The sequence below is a fragment of the Rhinoraja longicauda genome, chromosome 20 (assembly GCF_053455715.1).
Source record: "Rhinoraja longicauda isolate Sanriku21f chromosome 20, sRhiLon1.1, whole genome shotgun sequence".
In the NCBI taxonomy this organism is placed as follows: Eukaryota; Metazoa; Chordata; class Chondrichthyes; order Rajiformes; family Arhynchobatidae; genus Rhinoraja; species Rhinoraja longicauda.
The window spans coordinates 29755034-29768782 of record NC_135972.1 but is presented as its reverse complement, the minus strand read 5'-3'; the positions used below and the strand labels follow the sequence as shown (position 1 = coordinate 29768782).

Below are 13749 nucleotides of genomic sequence, written 5' to 3'. Positions count from 1 at the left end.
CACTGTACATAACTCATTTCCATCAACTGACCATGCAAAAAAATAAAATCCAAGTGTGCTTGGGGAATAAAATTTGGACCATTGTTTAAATATATATCAGTCCTTTCCATTGAGGTTTTCAGAATAAACAAACTTACATATACAGGTTTTGTATACTGGATAAAATATTCAATATGAAATTCATTATGCATATTTTCACCATATTAAGGATTAACGCAATGTGAAGGATGTTGTGCAATACGCTACTCAAAAGAAAATCTGACTGCACATTGTGTTCAAAATAGCCAAATGTATACTGTTCAACACATACATAAGTTATTAAATAATAAAGATCTGATTTTAAAAGGACAATATAATTGGAGCTTCTACATACTATGACGCTTCATGCAAATTATACAGCTTTTCATTAAAAAAACAATTTGAAATAAATTTAATGACAAAGGCCATTGATCATTTCTGTCCACACAAGTGTAAAACAGGCAAAAACCAAATCTTCCAGTCACACATTCCACTTGTTTAGCACTTTTAGTCCTTTAAAGATGAGTTATTTTAAAACATTTAACATTCTGCTGATAAATGTGAAGTGGTACATGGCAGTCTTCATTTCAAAAACAAAGCTCAACAGTTTTGGTCAGTTAGGAACAGCATCCACCACTACTCTGTTGTTGGGGTTCATCGTCAACTATTTGTACACCCCGCCGTGTGCCTGCAGATTGACCATTGCCATTTCCTTTTGCCTTCTCATCTGCTTGAGCTGTTTCTATCATTCCTAAATAGGGAACAAAAATACATCTCAATTCAGTACATAAGAGGCATTGCTGCACTTACAAATGGATACAGTTTACAATTCTGACACCTAGATTTAATATCAATGGTACGGTGTGAAAGTAATTCACAATGATAATGCAGCCAAGCATGATGCCTTTGTTATAGGGAAAGACTACATTAAATAAAAGTGTCTCATGAGAGCAAGCAGCACCATTTATAGAGCTTCAAAATTGAGCAATTTGATAGAGAAATAATAAGCAGACCATAAACACAATAAGAGAATGATGTTAGCAATTTATTTGTTTGCAGTTATGACTTCAAATGCTCTGCTCCAAAGATGGAGAACAGCAGCAAAAGGAAAGGGACAGATGGAGCTCAGACTGTAAGCAGTAAACAGAAACATGACACAATTTCTAAATGCATGCATAAGACATTGGAAAGGATTATAAACATTCAAAACTTCTAGTCAGAACTTGCTGCCAAAAAACTGTGTCCTGCTGTTGAAAACCTGCTCTCCAAGGCCACGTTGAACTCAACTGGCAAGACTTTATGTAGCAGCAAGGCCTTGTATAACAAATGGGTACATTTGGAGAAGTTGGGGGTGTCACGGAAAAACCTTAATAATGGCCAGCAAGTCCAACACGACATCTGAAAACACTGACAGCCAGATTTGGTTCGACAACTGGTAAAACAATGTTTTGAAATGTCCAGCATTTCAAAATATTCACAAATTTAAAGCAATTAAAAAAATTATAAAGGATGACAAGAACATTCACGTAATACAAGTGGTAATTAACTAATGCTCACCTCAGCCCGCTTGTGATTATTCCTCTCTATTCAAAGGAATACTCTCTTCTTACAGCATATCTAGCCTAACATGTTTAGTGGGTGAATTCCCAAACACTGGATTCCATGATGATATCAGCATCAGAAGGCAGTTAGAAAATGACTGAAATAATGGCCAGCAAGTCTAGAACATTTGCACTTGGATTGGAAACGTGAACTTTGAGATACACAGAAATACTAATTGCCCTACGTAAGCCGCTCCACACTTCCCAAAAGAGCCAGACTCTCTGCAGCTAAGGAAATCCAAGTGAAAAAAAATCACATCCTTACACGCCTGACTATTTTAGAAGTACTTTCAGAAATTTTGACTTAAATTATGAAGTGTGTTCACTTTGTAAAGGCTATTTAGCTTCTTGGCAACAATAAACAGAAAAGTGGTAATTTGAAAGAGATTTCATTACAGATATGGAACAATAACTAACAGGCTTTTGGCAATCACTAATTAGCAATCAACAAAACTTCACCCACTTTTACAAAGATCAAGAAATAGTTCTTCAATTCCTTTGTTGAGCTTTGCTGATGTATGAAAGTGTTTTGCTCCAACAGATTCTGCATACCTGCACAAATATAAGTCAGCTAAAGTCAAAACAATTACAATGATTCTTGTAAATATAGATAATATGATCAGTGTCATTACAGGAATGACAGAATTTGTCAAGCACTTACATTTCTGCGTCTTCAACAGCGACATGTCGATCCTTTTCAAGATCTAATTTATTACCTGTTTAAAAAATAACATTAAAGGGTGTCACCATAGGTACAATACTATTTGAAAGCAAAATACTGCAAATGTGTAAGCCTCGAAATAAAACAGAAAATGCTGGAAAAACTCAGGTGTGTGTTATGAGTTAAAATGTTAACAGTTCAAATCAACAACCATCCATTAGAACCACAGAAGACAGATCAGAGCAATAATCCTGGTCTTTTTTCTCCACAGATCCTGCTGATTTGCCAAGTATATATAGCATTTGTTGTGTTGTTTTATTCGTCTATCAAGTTACAATTTACAAAATATTCAAGTTAATCATGGGCAGTGATCCAAAATTAACTGAGTCCTGTTAAATACATAACATTCCGGCATTCATGTCATTCCATAAGTCCATTAATTTCCTCAATGCCAGTCAAAAGCAACCGTTCTTACTAACAAATCATCTTAAGCATTACACATGTATACGAGTAAACTGAAAATAAAACAACAGATATTGAGAAAGTTCAACCATCACAATTTTAATTGTTCAGCCAATTATAACAACTCTGACCTTCGTAACAAAGCAGTGATTAACTAATTCAATATGGTGAACAAAATATTTGTCACAGTAGTTTCAAACTCCAACGAAGACGAATAGATGCTAACATTTGAGGCACTATCACTGTCGTGGCTCTTATCAACAACAAATCAGGTTACTTTGTTGCAATTTCTCATGGTTCAATTCTTTTCTCACTCTTCAAACATTTAACCACTCTGATCATTGAATGAGGCAAAGAATTTCATGTCTCAAAGGAAGAGGGTGTCTCAGTCTTCATTCTTAATGATAATTTTCAACAGATACCTACCTCCTTTATCATCTCCCCATCCAGCGTTGCCCTTTGTTTTTGAATCGTGTGACAATATTTCATTACCTCTCTTTGCAACAACTAATTAGTATTATTTTTTCTAACTAAGATGAAATATGCAAAAGTTGTTGGGAAAACTTCCTGAACAATGTGCAAGCATTTTATTTTCTATCAGCAACATGTTGAGACACGAAACAGCAATTACAGCTAATAGCACATCCAACAAGTGGTGCCATTGTACTGTTCTGCTACCGTCACATCTAAATTGCATCTGACTGTTGGTCTGACTGACCTACACCATGTCAATTATTCCACTCATTCCATTTACAAATTGGACATTAAAACTACTAGTTATAAATCAATGGGCTATTAAATGGCATTCAAGCTCAGTTTGTGTTAACCCTAGAAAATAAACATAACTGGAAACAACAATGAAACATTTGTAGGGATCCTCATTGAGCCAAGTTGAAGCAATTCACGCTAACGAAAGAGAACTGGCAGGGTTTGGCCATTCCTATGAGAGGAAGATTAGATTGTCACTCAGCTACAATGCAAGGTTCCTAGCAGTCCAGCAGTGGCGTTTACGCTTGCTGTGAATAATCAACTTCCCAATGAGGTTAAGAGGGATAGATAGATCAGCCATGATTGAATGGCAAATTGACTTGATGGGCCGAATGGCCTAATTCTGCTCCTATCCCTTATGAACATAATTCTACATTGCTCAGGTATGGCATTGGATCAGAGATGGTCTTCATTTGGATGAAGATTTTCAGTGTAGTGCTTTTATTGATTTTTAAATGTTTCAATTCATTTTTAAATATAAAATTTGATTACAATAAGTTTACTAGATTTAACACTTCTGAATATTAAACTTTTAGATAGTCATAAAACTCCCTCAGCTTTGACAAAAGGCTGGCAAAAGATAGTTGTGAAAAGGCAGGGGCTGCAGGAAAAGGCAGGGGCTGCAGTATGGCGTCATCTAAGGCCAACTCTTTGCTGAGGCTTCATGGTACCTTGCTGTCTAAAGTGCAGGTTTAAAGTCAACAAAATCTATGTACATCATGGGCAAATGTGAGCAAGTAGGGACCACAGGTAGAAAACTGAGTTTCAATAAAACCTAGCCCATTACATTTTTCTGCTGAATGTATTCTTCCAAGGCACATAATTTCAAGTAATTTTGTACACTTATAATTGTGACAAATTATGGGAGCAAAAGGTCATAATTGCACCAATTATATAAAATAGGAAAATTCATCACTATAGTACTAAAAGTAATCAGTTCTATATTTAGCCTAACAGTGCCAGACACCTGGGTTTGATCCTCTGGTGCTCTGTGTGGAGTTTGCATTTTCTCCCTGTGGCCGCGTGGGTTTCCTCCGGATGCCCTGTCTTCCTCCCACATCCCAAAGATTTGTGGGTTAAATAGCTTCTGTACACAAGCTCTAGGTTATCCCACTTTCACATCCTTCCCTAGTGTGTGGGATGAAAAAGTAGGATAAGCTAGAGCTTGCGTACGGGCAATTGATGGTTGGCGTGAACTCGGGAGGGCCGGAAAGCCTGTTTCCACGCTTTATCTCTAAATTAAACATATCAAATTTGGAACTGGATCCATCCCCTAACTGATAACATGTAGCATTTAGAAGACAAACTCTCAATAATGATTATAATTTTTTTTTCTTGAAGAAATGAATTGGAGATAGTCATTTAAATTTTAATCGATCTTGAGACTTATTGTAAGCAACTTTAAACTTGAAATAGGTAACAAGAACTTTCCTCATGCAGTGTTTTAAACAAAAATGCTTTTAGAAAAATTCTAAAATATTTTCTTTAGCGTATCTATGTAAAACATGAAGGAGTTTTGAAACTAAAATTTTACACTGAATGTGATAAATTTAAAGCATAAGAGTTTTAAAAGTGCCTTTAAAAAATGAGGCCAAAAGGTTTAAGGTGAGAATTCCAAAGCTTTGGGCTACAATATAGCTATGAATGGCAGAGCAATTAAAATCAGGAATGTGCAAGAAGCCTAATCAAAGTTGTGAAAATACCTTGGAGAGTTGGAGGCCTGGGAGAGCGTACAGTGGTAAGAAAAGATTAGATTATTATAAAAAGAGATAGGCACTGGGGGCATGATGGATTTTAAATGAATACACTGTTTAATCAAGAGCCTCATGGTTCAGCCATTACAGAAAGTTTAAATTAAATTGACAATCTTTTACAAAGGATGCCTTTCTCTTAGCTAAAATACTTACAGCAATATCGTTCTCAAGTGCTTCTTTGAAAGCAACTTTTAAAATAGGCCTTACTTGCAAACTTGCAAATATTTTGGCACTAAAGTTTTAATGGGGTTTTTATGCTCCCCTTAATAGAACATCAATTTTTAATATGTAGAAATATTAAAAGTAAAAAATAAGAGGGAAAGATTTGACATCGTCCTTCAGCATGAGATCCAATTAAATCTAAGTATTTTTGCTTTGAAGGGTAGTGAGAGATAAGAATTAAATAAAACAAAATTGATACCTTGCGTTACATTAATCTGTTTAGTCTACAAAATGAAAAACAGGAATCAAACTATGAAATCATCTGTAAGAACTGTGTAGACCCCATTTCAACAGTGATTTACTGGCATAATTCAAGAACACCCAATATTTACATTTAATGCTGCATTTATATTCAACCCAAGAACAAATGTATTTGAATGTTGAAGATTTACTTCCTGAATACGCAACACTTACCTACAATACATAAAGAAATGTCATTTCCTAACATTTTCCGTAATTCTTTCACCCAACTTTTCACCTGAGAATAGAGCATTACATTTTGTGAATATTAGTATATAGTTTAAGCACCTATTCAAAGTTTCAGCATGCATTCTTTAAAAAGACATACCCATACCCGAGGGAAAATAATAGGTTTATCAAAACAACCGCTTCACGAGGGGGGAGAAGTATTTCATTGTTTTTGTCTTTTTTGCTGAGCTTTTAATTAATATGCAAAACAAAACAAATCTGATTTTTCACAAAGGACTACAGATCTTGGAAAGTGATGGGGATTAGGATGAACAGAAGATAATTCAAGACACATAATCCCTTAAAATGCATGAGAGTAAAACTCAGAAAGATTAAACTTCATTGTTTTTGTCTACTTCCATGGTAAATTATGAAACCGAGACATAAAACGGATACAACCACCAATAATTCACGGTATCTTTTAAAAATTAAACCTCTCTCGGATTTTACAATTTCATTTCCCTAGCATTAGGATTTTTGATCCATTGAGAATTTTCTGCGTCGTTGCTTCTAATTCAGTTATGTCACATACTATTTGTGTAACACCTTCGAGAGACACACATGATTACCTGTCAGACACAATATGAATCAAAGAGCAAGTGTGTAGGAATGTCAATGCAGTATTGTAATTGTACACGAAAAGTGTTATAAATGCTTGGCAATGGTATTCATTTTGTTTTTATTGTGATTGTGTTGGAAGACCAAAAGCTTTAGAGTCACACAACATGGGTAACAGGTACTTCAGCCCAACTCAGCCATGCCGACCAAGAAGCCGCATCTCAGCTAGCCTCATTTGCCCACGTTTAGCTTATATTTTTCTCTAAACCTTTCCTAGCCTCGTACCTATGTAAATGACTTTAAAGTGTTATTAAATCTGCCTCAGCCACTTCGCCTGGCAACTCGTTCCATTTACCCACCACCCTAACAATGAAAAATTTGCCCGTCAGGTTCCTATTGAATCCTTGCCCCCTAATTTTTGATTCTCCGACCCAGGGAAAAATACTCTCTGCATTCACCTGATCCCTCTCATGATTTTATACACTCGACAAGATCGCCCTTTAGTCTCCTGCACTTTAGGGAATAAAGTCTAGCTGCCTGACATCTCCCAGTAGCACCGGCATTCAAATCATAACAACCTGGTAAATGTTCTCTGTGCTCGTTTCAGCTTTCTGCCAATTTTCCTAGCAGGGTGAACAAAACTGAACACAATATTCCAGACGCAGTCTCACCAATCTCTTGCGCAGCTATGACATAATGTCTCAGCTTCTATACCTAATTCCCTGACTGATGAAGCCCAGTGTGCCGATAACCTTCTTTACCACCCTATCTATGTACTTGCACTCCAAGATCCCTCTGCTGTACAACACAGCCCAGGGCCATTTAGTTTGCAGATAACACTAACCAATTAGCTAGCTCTTCTTGGTATCATTGACAGTGATGATCATCAAGAATCACAGTGAGATCTTGATCATCTAGGCAAATGGGCCAAGCAATGGCAAATGGAGTTTAATTCGGGTAAGCTTGCATCCACTCCAAAGGTCCTGCGCTAATTTAAATCCCCAAATGCACCACTTCACAATTACCTGAATTAAACTCCATTTGCCATTGCTCGACCCATTTGCCCAGATGATCCAAGATCTCACTGTGATTCTTGATAATCATCACTGTCAATGATACCACCCATTTTAGTGTTGTCTGCAAATTTACTAATCATGCCATGTACATTCTAATCCAAATTGTTGAAAAAATGACAAACAGCAATGGGGCCCAGACACACCACTAGTCGCAGACCTCCAGTCTGAAAAGCAACTTTCCACCGCCATTCTTTGTTTCCTACCGCGAAGCTAGTTCTGTATCCAATTAGCTAGCTCTTAAATCTCATGCAACTTAATTATTTGTACACTTTGAGTTAAAACATTTACTTCAAATTTAAACTGAAAACTTGAAAGCATTATTGCATTTTTCTTCACAATTGCAATTTGATTACAGTCACTTGATTAAATATAGGACAGCATACAACTTTAGTCAAGTACTCACCTTTTGAAAGGAGTCTTCATCAGTGATATCATACACTAATATGGCTCCATTGGAATCTCTGTAATAAATCGGACCCAAAGCATGGAACCTCTCCTGGCCTGCTGTGTCCTTGTTTAAAAATAAAGTTTTTGGAATAAATTTTAATTCCAAATAGAAACAATATTTTGTTTATAAATTAAAGATTACGTCTAATTAAAGATTACATGCTAAAGATGTTGTTGTAGCACCTGTTTAATAAAGTCAAAGAAAATAAAGTAATCTTTAATTAAAAGAAGGTGGAGCACATTTGTTGTTTCAGAATGGGCAGCCTTTAACAATGAACTGAATCAAACTGAAATACCTACACTTCAATGCTGGGTTGATAGTGAAGAACAATTAATTAAGAGAATTAATAGATGGTGAAGGTTGTGAAGTCACACCAGGAAACATGTTTTCAAGGTTTGCAACATCTTGAAATATTAAAAAATACACGCAATTTCAAGATTCTGTACCGGTTCAACAAGTAAAACAATGGCTTAGGCAAGTCTAGGCAGAATAAGAGTGACTGGAAAAGATGTCATAACTTGGATCTTGGAGATTAAGTTCTTGGATCACTTTCTGAAGTCAAAATCCAACTGCACATTGTAATAGAAAGGATTTTTTTTAACTTTAGTTGGGTAACATGCTAAAAAGCTTTTCTCAGATTAAACAATAGACAAACCAAAAATAAGAATAACCAAGGTAACGTTTCTTGGAGCTGGGAATGAACATTTTGGGAAGGAGGGAGCAGAAATTGGCTAAATCCCAAGGCTGTATTCATGCAGTGATGGAACCAAAAAAAGACTTGATTAGTTCATACCCTAGAATAGAACTTATCTCCTTTGCCAGCGGCTTGGAACAAAAGATGGATATGCAATCATAAACAACACAAATAATAAATGCTCTGCCTTTTCGCTGAGCACATTGCACCATCAGAAAATTCTGGACGTGCTTAAAAACAGTGCAACATTTGTAGAATTTAAGCTGTGATTGCAGCATTACAAAGCAATTCTGCTTTGCAATGATCAGTTATCATCGAAACTCAAATAAAAGTTTAATATGACACCAGAGGGAAGGTAAACAGGATTCTCAATAAGCAGTTATTTCACCCCCCAATGGAATTAATTCATGCTTAATACTTGATTTGTCACTCGATAAATGTATTCTTGGAACAAAACAGAAATCATTTTGCACTGAGATTCAAGTTAATTGGGTCACAAATGATTTATATAAGACATGGGTACTTACCCAAATTGCAATATTTACTCTTTTGCCTCCAATGTTCAGTTTTTTGGTCAAGAATGATGCCTAAGAACAAACAAAGGGCTTGTGATATTACAAATTAGAGATGTTGTCTTAGCACCCACTAAATAAAGTCAAAGGGAAGAAAGCAATATTTAATTAAAACAAAACAGAGCACATTTGTTTTTCAGAGTAAGCAGTTCTTTAAATAATGAATTTCGATTCCATTCACTTCAACAACAACAAAACTAAGTTTGCAAGAGCAAGGGAAAAAATCACTGCAAGGAGATGGCTGGTCAACTGATCCAATTCAGTTCCTGATAGTATCTTTTCAAAGGTCTGTTAAAGAATATTCACTCAAAATGCTTGACTATATTTCACTGACAAGCATTATATCCTCAGGTGCAAACTGAAGTAGATACTTTGTGCTTTGTATGTATTGTGCATTAGCCTATTATTGCCCAGGTAAAGATTTGTTGAATTCTAATACCGAGTTCCTTAATTTTTGTTCTGATCTACAGTTTATAATGAAAATTCAAACTCAGCAGCTGTGCACATTGACCTTCATTGGCATCCAGCGCAACCAGGCCTAACTTTCAAATTATTCTGTGGCACTACCATAGTTCATCCAGCTTGATAGACTTCTTATTCTTCTGAATTTGAATGCACGCATTACCAATTTTCATCGCTTCATCGTCACCCATGTTTCAGCTGCCTGGGCACCAAGCTCCTTCCTTAAACAATAAAACCCTTCTATACTTTGAATTTATTCAAATCTTTGTACAATCCTTTGAATTTATTTCCTTGTTGAAGCTATTGATCACCTGCTTGAACATTATTATTAGTAGCTCAGAATCAGCATTTCTGATCATAATACTATGGTGCCTTGAGATATTGCACTAAAAAAAAGACACAGATTAAATGCAAGTTGGTGCTGATTGCAAAGCTGCTCATTTGTGTGCACTCATTCCATAGGTGGAATCAAACATTTGGCTCTGGATATCCTCAGAAACAGTTTATTGGAAAAAATTGCAATTTAGACCATAATGTATTTTAAAATATATTTTGGACCTGTGTGAAGGTGGCATGATGCCAAATAATAATTTTCCCTAAGTGAAAGAAAAACAATGGCAACTATTTTCTCGTGACATAAAAGCATGCCATTTAAGTTAATTTAAGTAATTTTTATATCTTTATTTTTCCTGCACAAAACTATTAAAATGCATCATTTAAAAAATGTTATAATCCACACCTGCAGAAAGCAGGCATTTGCCAACACAAGTCATTGTACAAGCTATTACCAACAGAGAACAGGAAGTTTTATTTTAGCATCAAATTTACATATTCAAGTAAAAACCGTTTGCTGAAACATGCTATGCATTTAAATCTGAAAGGACGTACAGTAACATATTGCTAGAATGATGGAACCAGCATTCAGAGACCTAGATTGGTGATCCTATAAAATGAGTTAGAACCCCACTGTGGCAGCTGGGAAATTCAAATTTGAGGAGTTAAAATTATCTTCAGTTAATAATCATGACAATAGAATGACCGGATTGGTACAAAACCTCTCGGCTTCATTAAGGAAATCTGCCACCCTTACAATGGCATGGCCCCAGACTATCAGTTTCTTCATGAAAATCAAGTTGCAGATGCCAAAAACTAATCATCACAGAAAATACTAGAAACACTCATCAAATCAGGTAGCACCTGTGGAAAGAGTGTGTTAATGGCTTAGGTCAAAGACACTTTGTCAGAACGGAATTGCCTGACCAGATCTGACAAAGGGTCATCAACATGAAACATTATGGGTGAATCTCAATTGTTGTCAATGATAGTCTATTTAGCCATTTTATTCAGGCAGTGAGTTGGGGTGGGGAATGAAGGTTGGCCTTGCCGACAGTTTCTACGACCCATGAATGCAACATTTTAATTGTATTCAATATCAGCAGCAGAGCCTGAATACACTTTGGACCGAGGTGATGATCCAAAGGAATTGAATTTAACTGATGCTGAGAATAAAAAGCTCAATTTATAACTTTAATGTGACATTTACACATGCCTCTGGCAGCTTTTACAGACTGCATTCGTTTTGAAACAATCATCTGCAAAATTAAACTTAATGAGTTGCACATTTCAGTCCTCAAAGGTGTAAAATGATAACCAGCATTTTGGGGGTACAACAATGGGTTCATTTGTAGAATCCAGTAATTTTTGCACTTCAACCCTCGAACATTATTCACATCTGAAGTCACTTCAAGTTATAGCTGTGGCAAACGCTTCAGACTTGATAACAAAATCACCTAACCCAAAGTCACGTGAAAGTTATTTTATTACACGAAGTGATGCAAGAGGATCTTAACTGCTTTCAAACAGAGATTTAATGTCGATGATGATGAGGGTGACAACAAGTTGCATGACTTTTGCGACTGGAATTAAGTTATAAGCTTTTCATTTCCTTTTTCCTACGCCCCACCCTCATTTCCTAAGGATTAGAGGAGGGAGTCTCAGTTTGAGTCATTTAGTAACTTTCACAACTCTCTGAAATGTTAAATATGATATATAAAATAAAAGACAATATGAAACAGCGAACCACAGATTCAAACACAATAAACATCATTGAATCATTTGTGGCTCAAGACTGAAAGAACACTTCCGGAGCAAATATCTAGGACCAAAATACGTTAAAACGTGCACCCCAAAGTCAGCGCGGTAATTAAACAAAAATCTTTCTTTACAATACAACCATATCCGACACCACCCAAGTGGGCGATCACTGTTTTGTTGGCATTGATATTCTGGTAAAAGAGCTTTGCGGGTAGTTATAAGTTTTAATTGAACTGGGGCGAGGCACATGACTAGCATACTTGTCGCATTTGTATGTATTTGTGTCTGTGAGCTGGTGGAGGAAACTGAAGATCACCGAGCCTGGACGACATTTAGCAGCAGGCCTTCGCTCACCAGGGGCCTCAGTCGTCAGTTCCTCTTTAACCAGGCAGTGATCCAAAGCAAGGGGGGGGGGGGGAGGGAAAGAACGACAGACCAAAGGACGAACCTGGAGCGTCGTGATGTGCTTGTCGTTGAATTTGTTCTCACAGTATCTCAGCACCAGCGATGTCTTCCCCACGCAGCCTTCCCCGAGCAGGACAACTTTGAACGAGTAGGTTTTGCCGCCCCCGGCGCCGCCACTCGCCATGATCAGGAGGAAAATGAAGCCGAGCAAGCTTCGAGTACAATTACATGTGACCGAGCAGGGGGTGTTGTGGCGGCGGGAGAGGGGAAAGAGCGGAGGGGGCGAGGGGGTAAAGTCGGCGGCTCAGCCGGTCGAACAGTCACAGTAAACAAGCCGCCCTCCTCGTCTAATGGCGTCTCCTTCCTCCTGCGTCAGCTCTGTGGGGCTCGTCATCTGATCGACAGGCGGGAGGCGGGGTCCGTCCCGGGCCAGTGGAGACTAGAGAATGCCCTGCCCCCCCCAGATGGAACCATGAAACACTTGCAGCAGCACAACAAAAATAAATAAGCATAGTCCACTGTAAACAATATAATAAACGAGAAAAAAAGTTCAGTGTGTTTATACACGCATACCCACATAAAAATATATATGGGTAGACACAAAATGCTGGAGTAACTCAGCGGGACAGGCAGCATCTCTGGAGAGAACGAATGGGTGACATTTCGGGTCGAGACCCTTCTTCAGACTGTTTATATATATGTATATATTGTTAGCTTCCTCATCCAGTCAATTAAGTTAACCCACAATGGTTCCTTTTTCAAAACAGGTGGTTTTTCCAAATCCTGTGGCTTGCTTCTCAATCCAGGGGTACCTCTTCCAACCAAACATTATTATTAATATATTCACAAAATGGGTGACGTTTCGGGTCAAGACCCTTCTTCAGACTTATTATTATTATCAATATTATTATTAATATTGTCCTTCAAATTGTTGTTAACGGCAGAGAAAGATTAAAATTTAATTTCACATTGGATTACAAGACTTATTTTTTTCATTTATTCATCGGCACCACTTTTCATTATCAGAACATCAAAATAAAAGGAGTAGCCCCTTGGCACCTTCCACCTGCTCCATTTAATAAGATCATGCCTGATCATTTACTTTGGCACTACTTTCCTATAGTATCATCATACCCTTGGTACCCTTAATATCCAATATTTGAGTCATCAGGTCATACAGTAAAGAAACGTGCCTTTCAGCTCACCATGTCTACATTGGCCATCAAGTACCCATCTACCACTAGTCCCCTTTACCAGAATTTCATCTGCTGCCTTCCGTGCAGTGGGGTTTAAAGTGCTTGTCTAGATACTTTTAACATGTAACAGTACCTGCCTCCATCACCCAATCCCCTCCAAATCTCCTACACTTTTCCTATGCCATAGCCGTGGACAACTCTACTGTTCACTACCATCTAGTCATTGATCATTTTGTTTCCTTCTCTTAGGTCTCTTTGAATTACCTTTGTTCCAAGGAAAACAAAGACTA

General features: G+C 37.2%; 1 protein-coding gene across 1 annotated transcript; it reads right to left on the bottom strand.

The window, feature by feature from the left end:
• Positions 1 to 413: 413 nt before the first annotated feature.
• rab21 (RAB21, member RAS oncogene family) lies at positions 414 to 12662 on the bottom strand. The gene is made up of 7 exons (XM_078417342.1): positions 12307 to 12662; positions 9258 to 9317; positions 7992 to 8099; positions 5901 to 5964; positions 2281 to 2335; positions 2083 to 2171; positions 414 to 769 (listed from the first exon to the last, which is right to left on the bottom strand). The coding sequence occupies exons 1-7, from the start codon at positions 12445 to 12447 to the stop codon at positions 636 to 638; spliced, it is 651 nt and encodes a 216-aa protein (XP_078273468.1). The 5' UTR covers positions 12448 to 12662; the 3' UTR covers positions 414 to 635.
• Positions 12663 to 13749: the final 1087 nt, after the last annotated feature.

Bases quoted from the DNA above. Each gene is read 5' to 3' on its own strand.
- rab21 (XM_078417342.1), bottom strand. From the start codon at position 12,447: ATGGCGAGTGGCGGCGCCGGGGGCGGCAAAACCTACTCGTTCAAAGTT. The intron at 5,965-7,991 runs GTGAGTACTTGA...CTCTATTCTCAG, and splicing joins ATGAAGACTCCTTTCAAAAG to GTGAAAAGTTGGGTGAAAGA. The intron at 2,172-2,280 runs GTAAGTGCTTGA...ATATTTGTGCAG, and splicing joins GCTGTTGAAGACGCAGAAAT to GTATGCAGAATCTGTTGGAG.